Raw genomic sequence first — 21,903 nt, forward strand, 5'->3', positions numbered from 1 at the left:
CCTTCTGCTTTCCTTGCCTTTGGGAGGCAAGTTTGAAATCTGGGGGGGGGGGGGGCGGGGGGAGGGGAGGAGGCAAGTGGGTCGCTGCTCCCCACGGAACACCTGGACACATGATTGGAACAGCCACAGCTTTACCACAGAGGTTAAAACACATGCACACGGGAAATATGATCCTGATATTAAATACTCAATTTCACCCACTTTCCCTAGTAAGTAAGCGGCGTGTACTGGGGGCGAGAGGAAAGGTCTCCTCGTCGGCCGAGTATGGTTAGTCACAGGCCCCGGCTGCTGCTCTGGGCTGGATTAGGCGGGCCGACAGCCCAGGCTGCACCCAATTGGAGCTAGACTCACTTCCATGTTCAAGGGTTTAAAAAAAAAGTATTACTTCCTGTAGGTGAAGGGTAGGTGCAGAGTGGGGCTCATATTTTTATTTCTCAACGAACTCGTCCAAATCTGTCCTGCCTGTCTTCTCATGTAGTTGCTCTCAGCTTTCCTTCGTGGGCTTAAGAACGGCTATAATTTTGTCTCCAGCCTCTCACCTATCCCTTTTGGGAGATGGCTTCACGAGGCTTCTCAGCCTTAAGGTGCTGCAAATGACGTCAAGGGATCGTGGGTGGGACTAGGCCACAGTCCCAAGGAGCCGGCGTTCACTCTGGCGTGGCTATCCATCAGCTGGCACGTTCAGGTGATAGAAAGGTGTCCTCTCTACGGCCACCTGAACATCCCAGCTGCACTCCCCCAGTCACGTCTGCTGGCACATGATCTGCACCCGTGCACCTGAAAGCGGCTTCTGAGTGTCTGTGGATTTGCCTCCAGTGCTCCTGCAACCTCTGCAGTCATACAGACTTTAGTCAAAAAAACATCGGCAACCTGAGCTTCAGACCCAAACTTCCAATGTGATCAGGGAGCAGCCATCAGTGCCCTCGGCACCCTCTCGCATTTTGGTTCTGATACCTGATGCGACGCCTTTGACCACAGTTGGCAGTAGCCTGCATTGGTTCTTCTCAAGTCACCATTAGCCCGCAGCCTGTGTTCTTCAGCCGCAGAGCCCCAAGCTGGACCGTCTCCGGCCACCATCCTGTTGGATCGTCTCCTATACTTAAAAAAAAAATATTTTTTAATTTTTCACCCTATGAACCATATTAATCAAAATACACACAAACATTTCCCTCTTGAATATGCACAGTGTCATTTTCTCCCCTTTTATCCCTCCTCCCTTCCCTCCCTCCTTCCCACCCCCCTCCAAACCCATTAAATGTTCAACATATTCAATACAATAAACCCATTAAACAATATCATCACACAATGAAAATAAACAAGAAAATTGTGTCATCTTCTTTTACACACTGGATCAGTTCATTTCGTCTTCTTGTCATTCTATCATTTTAAGGGGTGGAGGTCCACGGTAGGCCCTCTCTGTACGGTTCCAAAATTTGTTCAAATAATGTGGCTTTATTTTTTAAATTATATGTTATTTTTTCCAATGGAATACATTTATTCATTTCCATGTACCATTGCTGTATTCTCAGGCTCTCTTCCGATTTCCAAGTTGACATTATACATTTTTTTGCTACAGCTAAGGCTATCATAATAAATCTTTTTTGCGCTTCATACAGTTTGAGGCCTAACTCCTTACTTCTTATATTACTTAGAAGAAAGATCTCTGGATTTTTTGTATGTTGCTTTTTGTGATTTTATTTAATACCTGGTTTAGATCTTCCCAAAACTTTTCCACTTTCTCACGTGCCCAAATTGCATGTACTGTTGTTCCCGTTTCCTTCTTACAGCGAAAACATCTGTCTGATACTATTGGGTCCCATTTATTTAACTTTTGGGGCGTGGTGTATAGCCTGTGTAACCAATTATATTGTATCATGCGTAAATTATTGTATTTCTCATAGTTCCGGAGCATAGCTTTTCCCATGTTTCATTCTTTATGTTTAGATCTTGTTCCCATTTTTGTTTGGGTTTACAGCTTGTTTCCTCGTTCTCTTTCTCTTGCAGTTTGATGTACATGTTTGTTATAAATCTTTTAATTATCATCGTGTCTGTAATGACGTATTCAAAATTGCTTCCTTCTGGTAACCTCAGCCTGCTTCCCAATTTGTCCTTCAAGTAGGTTTTCAGTTGGTGGTATGCAAACATTGTACCGTGAGTTATACCATATTTGTCCTTCATTTGTTCAAAAGATAATCATTTATTTCCCGAAAAACAATTTTCTATTCTTTTGATCCCTTTTCTCTCCCATTCTCTAAAGGAAAGGTTATCTATTGATTTTGCGTCAATATTAGTTTTGGTAGTTGATAATTTGTTTTATTCCTTTCTACGTGAATCTTCTTCCAAATGTTGATCAGATGGTGCAGTACTGGTGAATTCCTATGTTGCACCAGCTTTTCATCCCACTTATATAGTATATGTTCAGGTACCTTCTCCCCTATCTTATCTAGCTCTAATCTGGTCCAATCTGGTTTTTCTCTTGTTTGATAAAAATCTGATAGGTATCTTAATTGTGCTGCTAATAATTCTTAAAGTTTGGTAGATGCAAACCACCTTGTTTGTACCATTCTGTTAATTTATCTAGCGCTATCCTCAGTTTTTCCCCCCCCCCCCTTTCCATAAGAATTTCCTTATTATTTTCTTTAGCTCCTTGAAGAATTTCTCTGTTAGGTGAATTGGTAACGATTGAAATAGGTATTGTATCCTTGGGAAGATACTCATTTTAATACAATTTACCTTATCAATGTTAGTGGTAAGTCTTTCCAATGTTCTAAGTCGTCTTATAATTTCTTCATTAATGGCTGATAATTTAGTTTGTATAGATGGCCTAGATTATTATCTAGTTGTAATCCTAGGTATCGAAATGCTTGTGTTTGCCATCTAAATGGTGATTCTTTCTTAAACTTTGTGAAATCCGCATTATTCATTGTCATTGCTTCACTTTTATTTGCGTTGATCTTGTACCCCGATACTTCTCCATATTCCTTCGATTTATTATGTAATTCTTTTATTGATATTTCTGGTTCTGTTAAGTATACTATGATGTCATCTGCAAATAGACTGATTTTATATTCCTTGTCTTTTATTTTAATCCCTCTTATTTTATTCTCTGTTTTTATCAGTTCTGCCAGTGGTTCTATAGCTAACGCGAACAGTGAGGGAGATAGTGGACATCCCTGCCTTGTTGATCTGCTTAATTTAAATTGGTTTGATATATATCCATTTACTGTCACCTTCACTAATGGTCCCTTATATAATGTTTTAATCAAATTAAAATATTTCTCTGGTAGGTTGAACCTCTGTAGTACTTTGAATAAATAATTCCATTCTACTCAGTCAAAGGCTTTCTCTGCGTCTAAGGCAACTGCCACTGTTGGCGTCTTGTTTCCTTGTACTGCATGGATTAAGTTAATGAACTTACAGATATAGTCCGTTGTTTGTCTTTTCTTGATAAATCCAGTTTGATCTAGTTTTACTATTTTTGGTATACAGTCGGCCAATCTATTTGCTAATAGTTTAGCTATTATCGTATAATCTGTGTTAAGTAGGGATATTGATGCCAATACCGTTCTTTTAGTTTGTTCTGTCTTAAGCTGCCAAGCTAGTATTTTGTGCGTTTTTTCTCCTAGCTCATAATACTTCTGTTTTGTCTTCATGATGTTCTTCTCCACCTTGTATGTTTGTAGTGTTTCGTATTTTATTTTTTTTGTCCACCAATTCTCTTCTTTTTGTTGAATCTTCCCTTGTTGCTAATTCTATTTTCCTTTCCAGCTGTTCTATTTCCCGATTGTAGTCCTTCTTCATCTTAGTTACATAACTTATTATCTGCCCTCTGATAAACGCTTTCATTGCATCCCATAGTATAAATTTATCTTTCATTGATTCCGTATTTATTTCAAAGTGCATTTTAATTTGTCGCTCAATGAATTCTCTAAAATCCTGTCTTTTAAGTAGCATAAAATTTAATCTCCATCTATACGTTCTCGGTGGGATGTCCTCCAGCTCTATTGCTAATAACAGGGGTGAGTGATCCAATAACAATCTAGCTTTATATTCCGTTTTTATAACTCTCCCTTGGATGTGGGCTGACAACAGGAACAGGTCTGTCCTTGAGTATGTTCTATGTCTACCCGAATAATATGAGTATTCCTTCTCCTTTGGGTGTTGTCTCCTCCATATATTCAAAAGTTGCATTTCCTGCATCAATTTAACCATAAATTTAGTTACTTTGTTCTTTCTGCTAGTCTTTTTTCCAGTTTTATCCATCTTTGAGTCCAAATTAAGGTTAAAGTCCCCTCCTATCAGTTTATTCCCCTGCGTATCTGCAATCTTCAAAAAGATATCTTGCATAAATTTTTGATCCTCTTCATTAGGTGCATATACATTGAGCAAATTCCAAAATTCTGAATATATCTGACACTTTATCATTACATACCTCCCTGCTGGATCTATTATTTCCTCCTCTATTTTGATTGGTACATTTTTATTGATTAATATAGCTACTCCTCTACGTGCCCTACCCAGTCTCTCCTTAATTTCTTGTGTTCCACTTCAGTTAGATGTGTTTCTTGCACGAATGCTATATCAATTTTTTTTTTCTTCAGTAAATTTAATAGCCTCTTCCTTTTGATTTGGTTATGTATTCCATTAATATTTATAGTCATATAGTTCAACATGGCCATTTCATACTTTGTTTACCTTCCATTTCCGCTTCCTCATCACCACCTTTCCTCCTTATCCATTTCTGTTTTTTTTTAACACACTGTAAGACAACACTTATAAAACATAAAATATTTTTACTATTTCCACATCTAAAATTCCTTTAATCCCAAATGCGCCCCCCCCCCCCCCTTCTCTGAGTTGCCCCATGTCCCTTGCCGGGCAACCACATTTCCCCTCTCCATTTGGATTGCGAACCCGCTCGCAAGCGTCAACTGATTTTGAAGTGACTGTTATTCTCTCCCACCCAACCCCCTCCAGAAAATACTTTTATCTTCACATATAACAAAGCTCACCCTCTTGATTCCCCCCTTACTTCCTTTCTTCCCCTTCTTAGTTCTTACTTGTACATTATTTTTCTTCTTTATATGAAGTTTGTCGTCATTCTTGTTCTTTTACATCTCTCTGTCTGTTTTGCAGGCGTTCTGCAGATTCTCGTGCTTTCTCCGGATCCGAGAACAGTCTGCTTTGCTGCCCCAGGATAACTATTTTAAGCACCGCTGGATATATTAACATAAATTTATAGCCTTTCTTCTATAGGATCGATTTTGCTGCGTTAAACTCCTCTTCTTCAGGAGCTCCAAACTTATGTCTGGGTAGAAATTTTTTTTTGATCTTTGTATTCCAGTGGCCTTTTGTCTTCTCTCATTTTTTTCATTGCCTTCTCCAATATATTTTCTCTTGTCGTATATCTCAGGAATTTTACTAGAATGGATATTGGTTTTTGTTGTGGCTGTGGTTTTGGGGCTAATGTTCTGTGTGCCCTTTCTATTTCCATTCCTTCCTGTATTTCTGGCATTCCTAGGACCCTGGGGATCCATTCTTTTATAAATTCTTTCATATCTTGGCCTTCTTCATCTTCCTTAAGGCCCACTATCTGTATATTGTTTCTCCTATTATAATTTTCCATTATATCCATCTTCTGAGCTAACAACTCCTGTGTTTCTTTAACTTTTTTATCAGATTCTTCCAATTTTCTTTTTAAATCGTCCACTTCCATTTCTACGGCTGTTTCTCGTTCTTCCACCTTGTCTACTCTTTTCCCTATTTCTGTCATGACCATCTCTAATCTGTTCACTTTTTCTTCTGTACCTTTATTCTTTTTATTTCACTGAATTCTTGTGTCAGCCATTCTTTTAATGCTTCCATATATTCTTGAAATTTTTTTTAATCTATGTACTGTCCATTCCTTTCATCTTACATTTCTCTGTGCAGAGCTTGATGCTCTCCCTCCTCTTCCCCTGAGTCCACTCCAGGACTTGTGTCCTCTACCTCTTTTCCTTGTATCTGTGTCTCTTCTGACTTTCTTGTTGGGCTGTTTGTCTCAGTTTGCTGGGTTTTTTTTTAATGGTGTCTTGATGTTGGTCCTCTTCCTCTGGGCTGGTCATCTGCTGTGTCTCTGATTTCTTTTTTTCATTCTCCTCCCTCCCGTTCCCGTTATTTTCTATATCTTCCCGCTGGGAGCCCTGCTGTCGGGTCTTTCTCAGCTGTTCCCCCCCTTCCTTTGTTCCCCCCCTCCCTTTGTTGTGCGCATCGTGCATCTCTGGTTGGCTCCGTGAGCCATCCTTGTAGTTCTGCTTTCGGTGGGTCGTGACCCTTCGGAGTTTCCACTGTCCTCTTTCCACGGCGGGTCCCTGCTTCTTCGTACAGGTAAAGCCTTCACCTTTCTCGTCCGACGTCTTTCCTTCTTTTCCCGTTTTTGGTTTTTTCTTTCTTTGGTGCCATTTTCTCCACACCTTTATTTTTTATTTGTTGTGGTTTGTGTGTCTGTGGCTTTGCTTTTTCCTTACGTTTTTTCTTCTTTTCTGGAGAGGGCTGGTATTCTCCTATTGGCCACTACTCAATCACATGACTCCTCGACTCCTATTCTTCTCAAAGGGTGCTCTCCCTGTATTTAGGTGCCCTGTGCCAGTTCTCTGCTTCCCCAGAGTCTAATGCACACATGTCAAACTCAGGCCCACTAGCCAAATGTAGCCCGTGATATAATTATATTTGGCCCGCAAGATCATATCAAATATGTATTAGAGCTGGCCCGCTGGCCGCCGCGCCAGTATAGCGCATGCACAACTAATACTACAAATCCCAGAATGCTTTGCAAATGCGTTGGCGTCAGCCCGCTAATCGCCCCCACCTCCTCTCTTTACTTTCATTGGCATCTGCGACCTGTCGCCCAACTCACGTGTAATAAACCCCTTACGGAAAATGACCAAACGAAAGACAGAAAACAGGACCTTTCAAGACAGGTGGGAGGCAAACTCTGACCCCAGAGTTTGATGAACTAGCATCTAAGAAGAGATGCCAAGTATCTGGTTTAGACCCAGGTGCATCAGAGTAAATCACAGTGTAGCAAGCTAAGCTTGGATTCATATTTTCTTTGGTTAACTTTGGACTGTTCATACCTGAAAGATTGGATTTTCATTGAAGCAAGTTGTTATTTTTTTGACTTGTTGGCTTGTGAAAGAAAATACATTTAAAAGGAGCTTAAAGGCTACAGAGAAATATTATTTATTGAATATTTTATTTCTCATTTATTAATGCTTCTTCTGGAAAGAGTTTAACCAAAACTATTATTAAACATTTATTTTAATAAGAAAAAGTTTAACATTACATATGTTGAAAGAAGAGAAAACATGCAGATGTTGTTGAAAATTTTCAATAAATATTTCGTTTGGCCCACGACTTAGTCCAAGTTTTTAATTTTGGCCCTCTGTGAATTTGAGTTTGACACCCCTGGTCTAACCTATTATGGCCATTGCCATACACAGGTGACATCATCCTGGGCCCAGAACTCTCAGTGGCAGGATTTTAAAGTAAACCCTCTTGGCTCCTTTAACAGGCCGTTTATGCCTGAATGGTGTCATTGATAGTAGGACTGAGTGGTGGAACCTTGTGGAGGAGTGCAGTTTCTACGTGCATCAGCGGCAACAGTACTGTGACAGTACCACTATATTTTTGTTTGCAGTTGGAGATTCTTTGGTGTCACTATCTCAGTATTGCAGTTTGAAAGTAAAGTTTGCAGGGCTACTACTATGAGAAATACTGATAAATGGTTGGTAAATGTATCTGGATGAGAGGGATAGTTAGCCTTTGTAGCCTTTTTTTGCAGCTGCCCATAACCTTTACTGGCACTTCACCAGGGTTAAGCATGACTCATCACCAGCCAAGCAATGTTCTGAACAGATCTGAAAGTCTAACTTGGTTTTCCTTGATGTCTTTTATTCGTGGTTATATGCAATTGTAAGGATTCTTGATCTTGTTTCGTTTTAGTGAAAACTTTAAAGCAAAGATAAATATCTAGACCTGTTAACAATGTTTGTTTAGTGTGCTTCTATTTCATAAAGCAAAAGCAATGTACAGGTTGGAATTTATTGCACCATTTTGAACCCCTTGGTTATGAACATCTGGTCTTAAGGGTTTCAGATGTGTATTGAAAAGTTGCATCATTTATTATTTTAGAACTAAGAAAATGAGCAAACTAGGCAAAGTTGTCATTGCTATATTCTGGGTTGCTTGTAATTGTGTTCTGAGATCTGCTTTTTGATAAAGTAGTATTTATCTGTTGCTGGAGAGATTTAACTCATTAGCTTATAATGTGCTTTGCAAGTAAAAGGATTTACATTTTGGTGGGCAATTCAATATACACACCACTTTTGACCAAATGATATTTAAGATCATGAATTATCTAAACTGAAGCATGACCATATGACTTAAATGTGAAAAATGTTGCATGAAAACGAATACCTTTGGGGGGGGGGGGGGGGGTTAGAGCAATGTAGCAGAGGAACAGGCCCTTTGGCCCACATGTCTGCACTGAGCATTCAACTGAAACTCAGCTGCTTGCACAGTATACACACCCTTCCTTCCCAGCATTTACATGTCTGTCTAGAAGCCTCTTAAGCACTATCTTTGTATCTGCTTCCACCACTACTGGTGGCATCAACCACTCTGTGTGTATATTTAAAAAAAATGTCCAACATACTCTTTTAAAATCCCCATCTATCTCTCTTCACCTTAAACACATCCTCTTGTGCTTGACACTTGAATCCTGGGAGAAAGCTTCGGTCAACCTCTCACAATTTTGTCTTCTGCCTAGTCTCCCCTCAGCCTCTGATGTTCTAGAAAAAAAAACACCATAACTTTGTCTCATCTCTCCCCATAGCTCATACCCTCTGTTCCAGCCAAAATCTTGCTAAATATCCTCTGTATCCATTCCAAAGCCTCTGCATTCCTCCTGTAATTAGGTGACCAGATCCTCAGCTTGTACTCCATTCAAACTCCTTTTGACCCAAGAATCTCCCCATAGTGATTGTTCTGTAACAGAAATGGATAAAAAGATCATTTCTGTCAGAAAAAAAAAATTGTAATGACAGGTCTACATATAGGACTGCAGCAAAATATTAATCAAAAAGCGAAAAAAGCTGCATATTCTGGAAATGTAACATGAAAGAGAAAAACATAGGCCATTGATCTGAAATATAATCACTCTCATTCACTCGTTCATAATCTCCAAAATTTGGAGATTCCAGACCACGAGAGTATGTTGCCCATATACACCGATTAATGTACAAAACCTTTTTGGAGGATCTCTAATTTCTAATTGTATTGTAGCAAAGTATTAAATTGACATTTCAGAAGGTTCTAAAATGTGCATCTTATAATTAGTACTAAAAATTGCAATATGCCTATTGCCTGGTACTCTATTAATCTTAAATATTTTGGTAGCATGTAAATCTTTTGGATGGTTAAGAAGTGATGTTTCTACACAAAACATCCTAAATACAGAATTTAAATTAGTTTTGCTTGTTTCTAAAGATTGGATATGTGTAAGAATACTTATTGTCTTGTGCCACAGTTCAGTGATTCTTCAAGTGTATTTATATCCTACTCTTCTCTCCTAGAGTAATCCTCCATATGACAAAGGGGCTTTCAAGATTGAAATAAACTTTCCATCAGAATATCCTTTCAAACCACCTAAAGTTACTTTCAAGACAAAGATCTATCATCCCAACATTGATGAAAAAGGACAAGTTTGTCTCCCTATCATTCATGCTGAAAACTGGAAACCAACAACCAGAACTGAGAACGGTGAGAGATTAGCTGTGCTCTTTCAAACCTGCCTGTATTTCTTTGATTGTGTTTTGTTCAATTCCACGACAGGGTTTACAAGAACTTTCTTGGTTCTAAATAGAGAAATAGAAAAAATGACGAGGACGTTGAAAGCAAACTGCTTTTCCATACTGATTAGGCTTCATCTCAGACATTCAGCTATTGCAATAAATAATCTTGCATGTGCTTTAATTGTGGAAGTCTAATCTGTCAGTTTCCATTGGCTTTGGACTCCTCACAGATCTTAGTCAATCAATTTGAACATTTAACAAATATTTGGACTGGTGTGTGAATAGGAACTATTTAGAAGAATGTGGACCTAAGGTAGATTATGGGACGTTTTGCGTCTGAGTGGAACAATCTATGCTACAAGCTTAAACGTCAAGGATCCTCAAGTCTTCCTCTGATACATTGGTGCTGCCTCATGCATCAATAATGAGCCCGTCAACTCTATCCACTTTGCTGCTAACTTTAACCTAATGTCAAATACTTTCGGTCCATCTCTGGCGACACTCTCCCCTGAGAAAGTGTCATCTACTTCATCCACTGCTCCTGCTGTGGCCTTCTCTATATCGGAGAGATTGGATGCAGGCAGGGAGATCATTTTGTAGAGAACATTCGCTGTGTCCGCAGCAATGATGGGGATCTCCTAATGGCCAACAATTTAAATTCCACTCTCTACTCCTCCACCAGCATATCTGTCCATGGCCTCATGCATTGCCAAACTGAGGCCACTCTTAAGTTGGAGGTGCAACACTTAATATTGTGTCTGCGCACTCTCAAACCGGATGGGATTAACAGAGTTCTCCGGTTACTATTAGGCCACTCTCCTGTCTCTCTCTGTCACCTTTTCTCCAGCTCTCCACCAGCTTCCCTCTCCATTCAGAGAGCTATCACTTAAGTTGGAGGTGCAACTTAACTGCAACTCACAGTGACTGTAGGCTTTCTTATTTAGCTGAAAGTTGATGTACTCACATTTTTTTTCTCATTAACAACATGATAAGCAAGAATTGGGGAAACTCTGAGATTACAAATGGATTTGAAGGGCTGCGGGAGGTGATTGAAATAAGGAGGAGTTAATGTCATGGGTATTTTGAAAAATGAGAATGTAGAAGACCATGCTTCTAATATTTGAGGTGAGGTTGAGCAGATTAGACCTTTATACTTTAGGAAAATGGTGATCTCATTGAAACATTTAATATTCTGAGAGTTCAGGCTTCTTTGTCATGTACACAATGCAAAATTTGTGTTTCTTTGTCCTGTAAAGACCTACAGATGTGCCACTCATTCAGTACCCCATCAAGGCAAAGATGAGCAAAAGAGTTCCTTCTTAGACATCATGTGTCCGCAGATCCCACTATTTCCTCTTCCTCCTTTGCTCCTGCAAACCTCAGTAGCTGCATGACCCTCCTGTCTGGTCCAGCAGTGAACCAGAAGTCAAGGCATTTTTAAAAAAAATTAATTTCATTTAGTCATTCAGCATGGTAACAGGACATTTTGGACCACAAGTACGTGCCGCCCAATTTTCAACCCTTTAACCTACCCCCCTCCAGTACGGTGGGAGGAAACAGGAGCCCCTGGAGAAAATCCACCCAGACATGGGGAGAACGTAGAAACTCTTTACAGAGAGTGTAAGATTTAAGCCCCAGTCTGGATCACTGGTGCTGTAAACGAATTGCACTCACCACTACGCTATCTGTGCCATCCAAGACCCTTTCCTTGGCCCCTAGTTCCAAACCCTGAATTCAATCCAGAAGCTGTCAGCATTCAGGCTCTTTATGAGCCCTACTTGCCATTGCCAGCCTGATGAATCCTGGTCCTGATACCTGGTTCCCATAAACTCATTGTTTGCAGCTCACTAATCCACCACTGTCATCTCTTTTAGGGTCCTATCTTAGGTTTATAATTTTCGTCGGGGTGCTGTTTCCCCATTCTTGTGTCCTAAACCATCCTCTGGAACCCAATGCTTTGGACTGCCAAGTATGGATGCCACCATCTTGGGTAGGCATCTCCATGGCCTTTGTTTTAAAATAAAGCTCCACAGGTGATTTAAACTTGCACTGGGCCGAAGGCCAAAATGACAGGGCCAGTGGCTATACTTTGTGAGGATTTTGAAGACTCTCAAACTTCAGGTGTACCTTGGAGGGCATCCTGGCTAGTTGCATTACTGTCTTATGGAGGTGCCAATGCTCAGGACAAGAAAAAAAATCTCCAGAAGGTTGTTAACTCAGCCTATGACATCACTGGCACTGGTCTTCATTCCATTGAGGACATTTACAAGAGGCGGTGTCTTAAGAACAGCCTCCACCCTCAAGGATTCCCACCAACCAGGCCATGTCTTCTCCACTCTGCTACATTGGGAAAAAGGTACAGGAGCATTGAGATGAGCACTCAGTGGCACAAGGACAGCCTTTTCCCCTCTGCCATCAAATTCCTGAATGAACAATGACCACAGACACTGCCTTATTTTGACTTTTTCTTGCACTATTTTTATTTGTAAGGTGGCTGATATAAATATTTGTACTGTGATGCTGCCACAAAACAATAAATTTTGTTGCATGGTTATGACAATCTATTTTGATTCTGAATAAGAAGAGGTTTATTTCAACTGGACATGAGGAATTTCTTCTGCGCAGCTCATGGCTATTCAAGAGAGCTGTGGAGTTGGTGTCATTTGAACATCTTCATGATGCTATATATTGGGGCAGACAGTCACCGGGGATGGTGTGGTAGGTCAAAATCCAATCAGCAGAATTTAAGCTCAACCTAGTATATTTATACTATTTTGTGAATGGGACATCTATTGGTTTTGAAGTGGTGTTCATTGATAAATAAACTTCAGAAGCTGACAAATTCTGATTACTTCAGGGTTGTTCAAGCAAAGGAATTTATCAGAACTAGTTTCGACAAAGATACATCAATCTGAATCATATCCTTCCCTCCTCCACATATTACTTGACCCACTGAATACTTGGAGCACTGTTATTTCATAAATGCTAGAAGGTTTGGAGATTGTTTTGGGAAATGTATCGTCCATTTGCTGTTTCCCATCTCTGATTTGAGTGCTTTTTTTTCAAAACTGCAGCATGTGGATTTTTTTCTAATATTCGATTTTTGTTTTGTTTTCAGTTATTCAGTCACTCTTTCAACTTGTGAATGACCCACAGCTTGACCATCCTCTAAGAGCTGACCTAGCCGAAGAATACGCTAAGGACCGTAAAAAATTCTGTAAGAATGCTGACGAGTTTACTAAGAAATATGGAGAAAAGCGACCGGTGGATTAAAACTTCTGTCATGCTGCCTTTCCAACACCAGATTGTGGGCAGTACATTTCTTTCAACACATCATCCAGCAGGACTCTTATAAACATGTACAAGTATCACCTTTGGTGTTCACTTGTGGCTGTTACTAACTTTCTACAGTTTTCATATAATCAGAAATGGTTTAGATAATGACTGTTCAGATCAGATTAAAACTTTAAATAAGACAGTCTAGTTCTGCTTTCTAGTTTAAAAAACAGAAATCACTGCTTAGTAAACAGCATTTCTCTCACAATTCAACAAGTTCCTTTAACAGATGGGATTCTATGCTTAATAATAGGTTTTTTTTGTTTCCTTCAACTCCACACTTCCCTTTATTTCCTCTGCTTTTTTTAAATATAAAATTACTTTTTCCAAACCAATGTCTTAGTGAAAAATGACAAAGTTCTGAAGAAGGTGGGTGAAAGTTGATGCAAATTGTTTACTTTTCTCTTAATGTTGCACTGTTTTGTGTGAAGCTCATTTGCAAGTAACCTGGCCTACAATGTGTTTAGCATAATGGGAAGAGAAATATTAATGTTGCTGGGGAGAATAAAACAGCTTGTTCCCATGTAATTTAACTTGTGTTACTATACAGTGATGTTGACAAATTAGGAAGCCCATGGTTTTGCATGTGATTAAATGTTAAAACAGGGATTAATTTTTTTGTTCTACCTGTTCCTTAGTTGCCTCTGGATTTACTGACTTGCAGAGGATATGTACCCAGCACATATTGTCAGGCCATAAACCCTAAACATTGGCATTATTAAATCACTCCTCACATCGCCTTGAATTCCCATGGCCATGCAGACCAAACAAGTTGCATGTAATGCGAGGAAACTCGCAATGAGAATGGTCACATTTTAAACCAGTATCAAGCTTGGAGCTAATTGTGGTTTGGCAGTGTACTAATATAAGAATTCAAATTTATAATAGAAAAGATTAATTTTGTGACTACATTAGCAGTCCAATACACCTGTATTCTGCTTCTGGTTACTGTTTGGATCTTTGTGCATTGACTTAAACATTTCTGCTACCTATGCTTCCCTTTTGATTTGCTTTGCAAGATTCAGTAACTGTTCACCTGTGGAAGAGATCCTGCACAATCTGCTTCAATGGAGGTATGTGGTTACCTCAAATTAGCATTTGTAGAGATGATTGAATTTTTTTTTTAAACCTTGCATCCAGCATGGCTCAGTTTTTGAGAAATTTCAGCCAATCGCCAGCCGACTTTGATGCTGAATCGGCTCCAGAAAAGTGTTCGCGTTTAGCTCATTCAGTAGAGAAGTTTTTAAAAGAATGATTTGACATTACAGCGTTGTTACATGAGAAGAGGTATGGGATATTTAATTTCAGAGCTTTGTCACATTTAAGCACTGTACTTCAATCATCCTTCAACTTCTGTTGATATGTCCAAGGCACACGTTCTCTTGCTGGTTGATTTTTTTTTCTTAAACATGTTTCCCTGTTTTAATCTAGGAAGGGATAGAAAACAACAGAGTTTGATCACTAAGGCAAAGTAATGTGGAAAGGTATTTACATTGAAATGTCAGTTGATCGAGGTTAGTTGAAGTACATAATTTGGTTTATATTTTAACCATTTAAGTGGTTTATTAGCTCTGAAATTGTATCCTATTTTGATTTGTGTACACTTTAACATTAAACTTACAGGTACTGTCCAGAAGGGGAGCAACGACCCTTCAAGCTCAAGTACCTAAAATCATTTTTAAGCAGTCAACATTAAAATAAGTCTGGATGAAGCTTAATTGTCTCAATTGGGTTTGTAAATAAAATTGTGAAATAGGCTGGTTTTCACAATCGTACATGCACTTTGGGCTTCAAATAAATCTTCATGCCTTGCATTAGTGTATTTTTGAGATCACTCTCTCGCCTCCCATAATCACTCCTAACTTTTAAAGATTTTTATTAAGGTTGACGATAATTAAACAGTACAATTATATAATGAAATACAAATTGCAAAAAAAGAAAAAAAAAAACCCATAATTAAAACCCTCTACAGAGACGGAAAAAATCTAATTTGTGGGTATCAAGTGACGACAACCTGGAAATACAGCACAGCATCGAAGGGTATGACGACCCTAAAACTTTGGATTGTGTTAATGCTCCATAAAAGGCCCCTAAGTCTTTAGGAAATTAGTATTTGAATCTTTATATCTAACTTTTTTCTAAAGTTAAATAAGACATGATATCCTTTAAATATATATAGTATATATATGTGTGTGTGTGTGTGTGTGTGTGTATATATAGATAGACAACAGACTCGCCAAGGCAAATAGCGCCTTTGGAAGACTACACAAAAGAGTCTGGAAAAACAACCAACTGAAAAACCTCACAAAGATAAGCGTATACAGAGCCGTTGTCATACCCACACTCCTGTTCGGCTCCGAATCATGGGTCCTCTACCGGCACCACCTACGGCTCCTAGAACGCTTCCACCAGCGTTGTCTCCGCTCCATCCTCAACATCCATTGGAGCGCTCACACCCCTAACGTCGAGGTACTCGAGATGGCAGAGGTCGACAGCATCGAGTCCACGCTGCTGAAGATCCAGCTGCGCTGGATGGGTCACGTCTCCAGAATGGAGGACCATCGCCTTCCCAAGATCGTATTATATGGCGAGCTCTCCACTGGCCACCGTGACAGAGGTGCACCAAAGAAAAGGTACAAGGACTGCCTAAAGAAATCTCTTGGTGCCTGCCACATTGACCACCGCCAGTGGGCTGATAACGCCTCAAACCGTGCATCTTGGCGCCTCACAGTTTGGCGGGCAGCAGCCTCCTTTGAAGAAGACCGCAGAGCCCACCTCACTGACAAAAGGCAAAGGAGGAAAAACCCAACACCCAACCCCAACCAACCAATTTTCCCTTGCAACCGCTGCAATCGTGTCTGCCTGTCCCGCATCGGACTGGTCAGCCACAAACGAGCCTGCAGCTGACGTGGACTTTTTACCCCCTCCATAAATCTCCATAAACCGCGAAGCCAAGCCAAAGAAAGAAAAATTTTTATATATATATATATATATATATATATATGTAGAGAGAGAGAGAGGTGGAGTGTATCTTTTCATTTAATCAAAATTGCACATCTGGCCATCAATGAAGTAAAAGATAACATTAGATTTTGAGTTGAAGTCAATAAAACATCATCTTGAAATGATCCAGAAAGAGTAATTAAAGGGCAAGGTTCCAATTTAATCTTTCCAAAATTTTTCTAAACTAGGGCAAGTCCAAAATGCGTGAATCAAAGAAGCCTCAGCAATTTTGCAATTGTCACATAGAGGGTTTATATCAGAGTAAATATAAGATAATTTAACTTTAGACATATGTACTCTATGGAGCACTTTAAATTGTAATAAGTTATGTTAAACACAAGAGGTCGCATTAATCAAATTACAAATGGAATCCCAAACCTGATCAGAGAATAAAAGATTCAAATCCTGTTCCCAGTCGCTCTTGATCTTACTTAACGAGGCCATTCTTAAATTGAGCAAATTTTTATGAATAAGAGATATTGAACCTTTATGAGAAAGCTGTAAATCAAAAAGTAAATCAAGAATATTTGCCTCAGGAATTTACAGAAAATCTGATCTGAGATGGAACGAAATGACCAACTTGTAAATGTCTTTAAAAAATGTGTTTGGTAAGTTAAATTTAACCACCAATTATTCAAAAGAAGCAATTTCTAAACTTGCATTTGAAAGAAATGAGGGTGCAATCTCACACTTGTGAGTTCAATAAGTGCTCCTGAATTAAAATTTTTATTGTCTGATCAGGAAATTATTGTTGAATATTAAGCATGTGGAGGTTTGGATTTACTTGCAATTTTTAAAAAAATACAGCATTCTAATGGCATTGACTAGAATAATTTTAATTTGGGGTTAAAATTGAAATTTATACTATTATGGAGATGTCTTCCTGGTCAACACAACGAAGGGTTGAAATATTGATTGCAACAGCAAATCCTTAGTACTGCATTCAAGATCAGTCCAAGGAGCTAGTACAGTACGTTTCCAGTTAACCGAGAACAGATCAACCAAAAGTTTTTTTCTGGGTAAGACATGGTGTCACAATTTGAAAAAAAAATTGAATTTTTTTTAAACCCACCATTCTCAAGAGGGGATCTGGCATGCGGTTAGCGCCATTTTGAATCAATGGAGCTTTCATGTACTGGACTTACTTGACACTGCAGAAAAAGTGCCTGTAGATGACATTGATGCACTAAAACAGCATGCATTCATAAAAAAACAGGATATCAAGGGCAGACTGCTAAGACAAGAACCATTGTTAATGAGGCAAATGACACTGGAGGAAATGGGGGAAAACAGTCGCGCAGTGTTGCTGCATTTTGTAAGCACAGATCAATTTTTTGGGTAAGAATTAAACATTATTTCATTATTTTGTACTTGAAAAACCCTCTTGTTATTTGCTGTTTAACCGTGGCTACAAGTGTCCTGCTGATCCTACTGGTCTGCTTAGAGAAAATTCCTGAATATGGGGAAAAACCCACTTAATAAAGATGGATCTGGTCCCAAGTATTTTGGTTAATAGGAAATGTACTGTATCAGTATTAAAGCAATAAACAAACAATCAAGTCATAATTTTGAGGTTCTTAAAGTTGTAATAACAGAGGGTGACATCTTTTGGCCTATCAATTTCATGACCAGTGTATAAGACTTTGTTGAGGCTCCATTTGGAGTATTGTGTTCAGTTTTGGTCACTGCGCTGTAGAAAAGATGTCAAGTTGCAAAGGTTGCAGAGATTTATGAGGATATTGGCAGGAATAAGGGGTCTTGGCTCTAGGGAGAGGTTGAGCAGGCTACGGCTTTATTCCTTGAAGCGCAGGGGGATGAGCAAAGTAATGAGAGGAACAGATTGGATGAAAGTCTTTTGACCAGAATAGGAGGAAATCAGGAACTAGAGGACACAGGTTTAAAGTGAAGAGGGAGAGATTTAACAGGAATCTGAAAGGTTTTTTTTTTATAGTGATAGGTGTATGGAGGAGGTGGTTGAGGCAGGTACAATTGCAATGCTTAAGAAAAAAATAGGGCAGATACAGGAATAGGATTGGTTTGGAGAGATACAAGCTAAACAAACAGGTGGAACTTGTGTGGGTAGGACATTTTGGTCAGCATGGGAAGTTGGGTCAAAGGGCCTATTTTCTCTCTCCTCTCACCACCCCCCCCCCAACCCCGCTTGCCTCTGACCACTCCAATTCGTATTTCCCTGCAACTCCCAACTGTCCTTCTAGTTTAAAAAATGTTTCACCTATACGAAAGGGTAAGTTACAGAAATTAAATTCTCATCATGCCTTGTGGCTGTGGGAGGAAACTCGTTTGGTCACGGTAAGAATATGCAAACTTTAAAGGTTATCAAATCTGGGTACCAGGGGCCATAAGACAGCAGCAACATCCTGTTCGAAAGCTGCAGATCTGAAACAAAAACCTTGCAGGAATCAGAACGATATCACATCCTTCCTTGATAGATTATTTCTCTCCCCACCAACGCTTCTGATATTTTGCTTTTGTTATGAATTCTTGAAGACTGCAGATTATCTTTTTAACTTTTCCCCCTCATGCATTAGACCAATTTCTAGATACGAATGCCTCTTACAACTGTTTTTGATAATTATAGCTCTATCATATCAATTTGGCTTCCTTATTAATCAGGTGGTAACTATACCATCTAGTGAAGCACCAAGTCCCAAATCCAGGTTTCTCTTGTTGAAAACATCACCTGTGGAAGTGAATAGTAGTGCAATGCTATTACAGTGCCAGCATGCATGTGGCTTTCCTCTGGGTGTTCGTTTCCTCCCACCGTCCAAAATATAAGATGTTTGCAGGTTGATTAGTGTATTTGGGTGGCAAGTGCTCATGGGCCGGAAGGGCCTGTTACTGTGCTGTATCTTTTTAAAAAAAATTCTACCCCTTGGTTGAAGAGTGGAAAATAAATTCTGCTCTGTGCTCACAATAAGCCCCACTAGAACACCTAATTATGAACCATAATTGTTTCAAATTTCCTTTCTTGTCATGTAATAGTACCCACCAGGTAATATTACACAAAATTGCCTTCTGCCAATTGACAGGGTCACCATTAGTCTTGCCTGGCACCCTGTGTAATAAAAGAGTATCAGCGCAGTTGCTGAGTGTCAGTGAATTCACCGCCACTGCCTCCTGCAGCTGCACAGATTCCTGTTTGAGCTGTCAGCAACCTGAGCTCCAGATCCTAAAGTTCCAATACAATCAGGAAGATTGAAGCCCTTCAGAAGCCCTTCTTACCCTTTGCACCCTTATGAATCCAGGCTCCGATACCTGGTTCCCATGAGCCAGCAGCCTAAATGCCTCACCTGTCCGGGTCCTTCAGCCACTGAGTCTCTCGCTAGTCTGCTGCCATGGTCGCTGACCTGTACTAAATACACACAGAAATGTTAGAGATTCCACTGCACACATGACTTCCTTTTCTTCTAGAAAATCAGAAAAGGGGATCAGAGGTGGAGAGGATGAGCAAATGTAGGTTCTTGGGAGTCACTATCTTGGAAGATCTTTCCTGGAACCAACACACCAATGGCATCTTGAAGAAAGCCTCTACTTCCTCAGGAGTTTGCGGAGGAGCTAGTGGAGTTGTTCAAGTGAACCAGTACGGACTTGAAGGGCTGACGTGGCCTGTTTCCATGCTATAAACGGTTATATGGTTAAACTCAGTCAGTCTCTGAGTGCCCATAGGAGGTAAAGATATACTACTGACATTTTGGGCCTGAGCCCTTTTTCAAAGAACAAGAAATCTTTATTCTGTTTTTGAGACCAGCTAAGCTCCTCCAGGATTTCTGTATTTTTATTACAATCACATCTGCAGACATTTATGTTTCACTCACTTGTACAGCTGTCTCAGATGCTTTTTAATTGGAGTTTTCCCATTTCTGGTGCCCTGCATCAGTCTGCTTCTTCCAAGAGTCTACAACCTTTGTGGCTGCCACCAAACATGGGCACAGATCTCTGTGGTTACAGGATTTTACTTGCAAACCTGTTGGCTCCTTTAACAGGCAGTTTAAAGCCTGTAGGAGCTGTCTGCATTGGGACCAGGCGGTTGAACTCTTTAAGAGCAATGCTATGTCTCCACTCTCCCTGGTCTGTACCAGTTCAACCCTGCTGTTCCAACAGCGCCACCATTTTAAGTCAGCTAACGTTTTTCCAAAAATCTACTTTCATAGTACACTGACCTAATTTATGTAGGCTGAGAGTTATAGGTCTCATCCTCTGCCATATCAATGGCTCCTTGGGAAGGGGAATGATGTCCATAAAGCATCAGCAGTTGGCAACTGAATCCAGCATTTCCTTGTCATGTTCTGAGATACAATGAAAGATTTCTGTAGCCTAACCCCGGGCAACACCAACCTTCAGCACTCTCTTACCAACTTGCCATATGGAAATTGATCTTGACTGTAAATATTTAATAACTACATTTATAGCACCTTAGGGTAGAGAATTTCAGTAATTCAAGCCCTTTTATTCCCTCCTCCATCTTCTGACTGATGCCTTGTCCTGAGGCTCAGTGATATTTTGCAGCGTGTCTTATAGAATATACTTCATTTTGTGTGAACTTCCAAGTGTAATTGCAGTATTGAATAGTGCCACCAGATAGCACTTTAAACGGGTGGAATCTGGAACCAAGGGAGTGGACAACAGCAGCAAAAGCTGACCTGCTTAAGTGGCAGAAGAAAAGAGATTACATTTCATTAAACATGAACAAACTTCAATTCATTTTCTGCTGTTTTACAACAAGGATAAAATTTGTTGTAATTAATGTTATTCCAACATTTAAAATGTCTATTGTTTATCAGTTATTTCAAATGGATGCCAGGTATCAAGTGAGAATTTAATTCACTGTGTAATCTGCTTGTCCTCCTTTGACAACTCTGCTGTGTTAAGGAAGGGAAAGTTTTTCAGATACTATTTATGGTAATGTAATAAAACAAATCCAATATTATGCAAAATTGCCCTTAGTCTGCCATAAGGCAGTCAAAGATTCACCATTAGCATTGCCCAGTGCCCCTTACAATTCAGAGAAAATGGAAGCAATAGGGGAGTCATGAATGTCTGTGGATTTGCCTCCAGCATCCCCACAGCCTCTGCAGCTGTATAAGACTCCCAATTCAGTTCAAACCATCAGCAACCCAAGCCCAGATCCAGAACCCTTTGGGAGCCCTCCTTGCCCTCTGCATCCTCTCGAATGCTAGTTCTGAGATCTAAGCCAGTCTCCAGTGGCCCACAGTCTGGTGCGAGTCATTTGACCTCAAGTCACCAGTAGATTGCCCCTTTATGTGTTCCTTGCCTGCAAGTCACCAACTGCTCATCAGGTGTGTGTTCTTCAGCTGCAGAGCCCTCACTGATCTGCCACTGTGATCACTGTCCTTGGGGGTTGTTTCTGCTTCTCAACATGGGGTGTTCTTCCTGTTACTGGTGTTCCTTAAGGCTGCTGCTGAACACAGCTGCCGCCATCTTGCATTTTAAAACATCACTGGCTCCTTTAACAGGCCATTTTAAACCTATATGAAGCCATCACCAGTAGGACCCCACAGTGGAGCACTGTGTCCCTACCAGCTCTAGAAATGCTGCCATCACAAGCTCCAGTGTAATAAAGGTTCAATAGCAAATGCTGCAATTGCAAGCATGAAAATAAAATGTGGTTGGTACAAGGCCATTTCCTCCCCCCTCTATTTCCTGGTTAACACAATTTGAACTAGATTTAAGAATAAAATGGAAAAAGTAA

General features: G+C 39.9%; 1 protein-coding gene across 2 annotated transcripts in view; it reads left to right on the forward strand.

Moving 5' to 3' along the window:
* Window positions 1-14,983, forward strand: part of LOC138761070 (ubiquitin-conjugating enzyme E2 L3-like) — a 54,946-nt gene extending 39,963 nt beyond the window's left edge. For both annotated transcript variants that reach the window (XM_069932652.1, XM_069932651.1), the window contains exons 3-4: window positions 9,615-9,801; window positions 12,952-14,983. In XM_069932652.1, coding sequence (XP_069788753.1) covers window positions 9,615-9,801; window positions 12,952-13,106 — 342 coding nt within the window. In that variant the 3' untranslated portion in view covers window positions 13,107-14,983. The remainder of the gene's footprint in view (window positions 1-9,614; window positions 9,802-12,951) is intronic.
* Window positions 14,984-21,903: the final 6,920 nt, after the last annotated feature.

Source organism: Narcine bancroftii, chromosome 4, assembly GCF_036971445.1.
Source record: "Narcine bancroftii isolate sNarBan1 chromosome 4, sNarBan1.hap1, whole genome shotgun sequence".
Lineage (NCBI taxonomy): Eukaryota > Metazoa > Chordata > Chondrichthyes > Torpediniformes > Narcinidae > Narcine > Narcine bancroftii.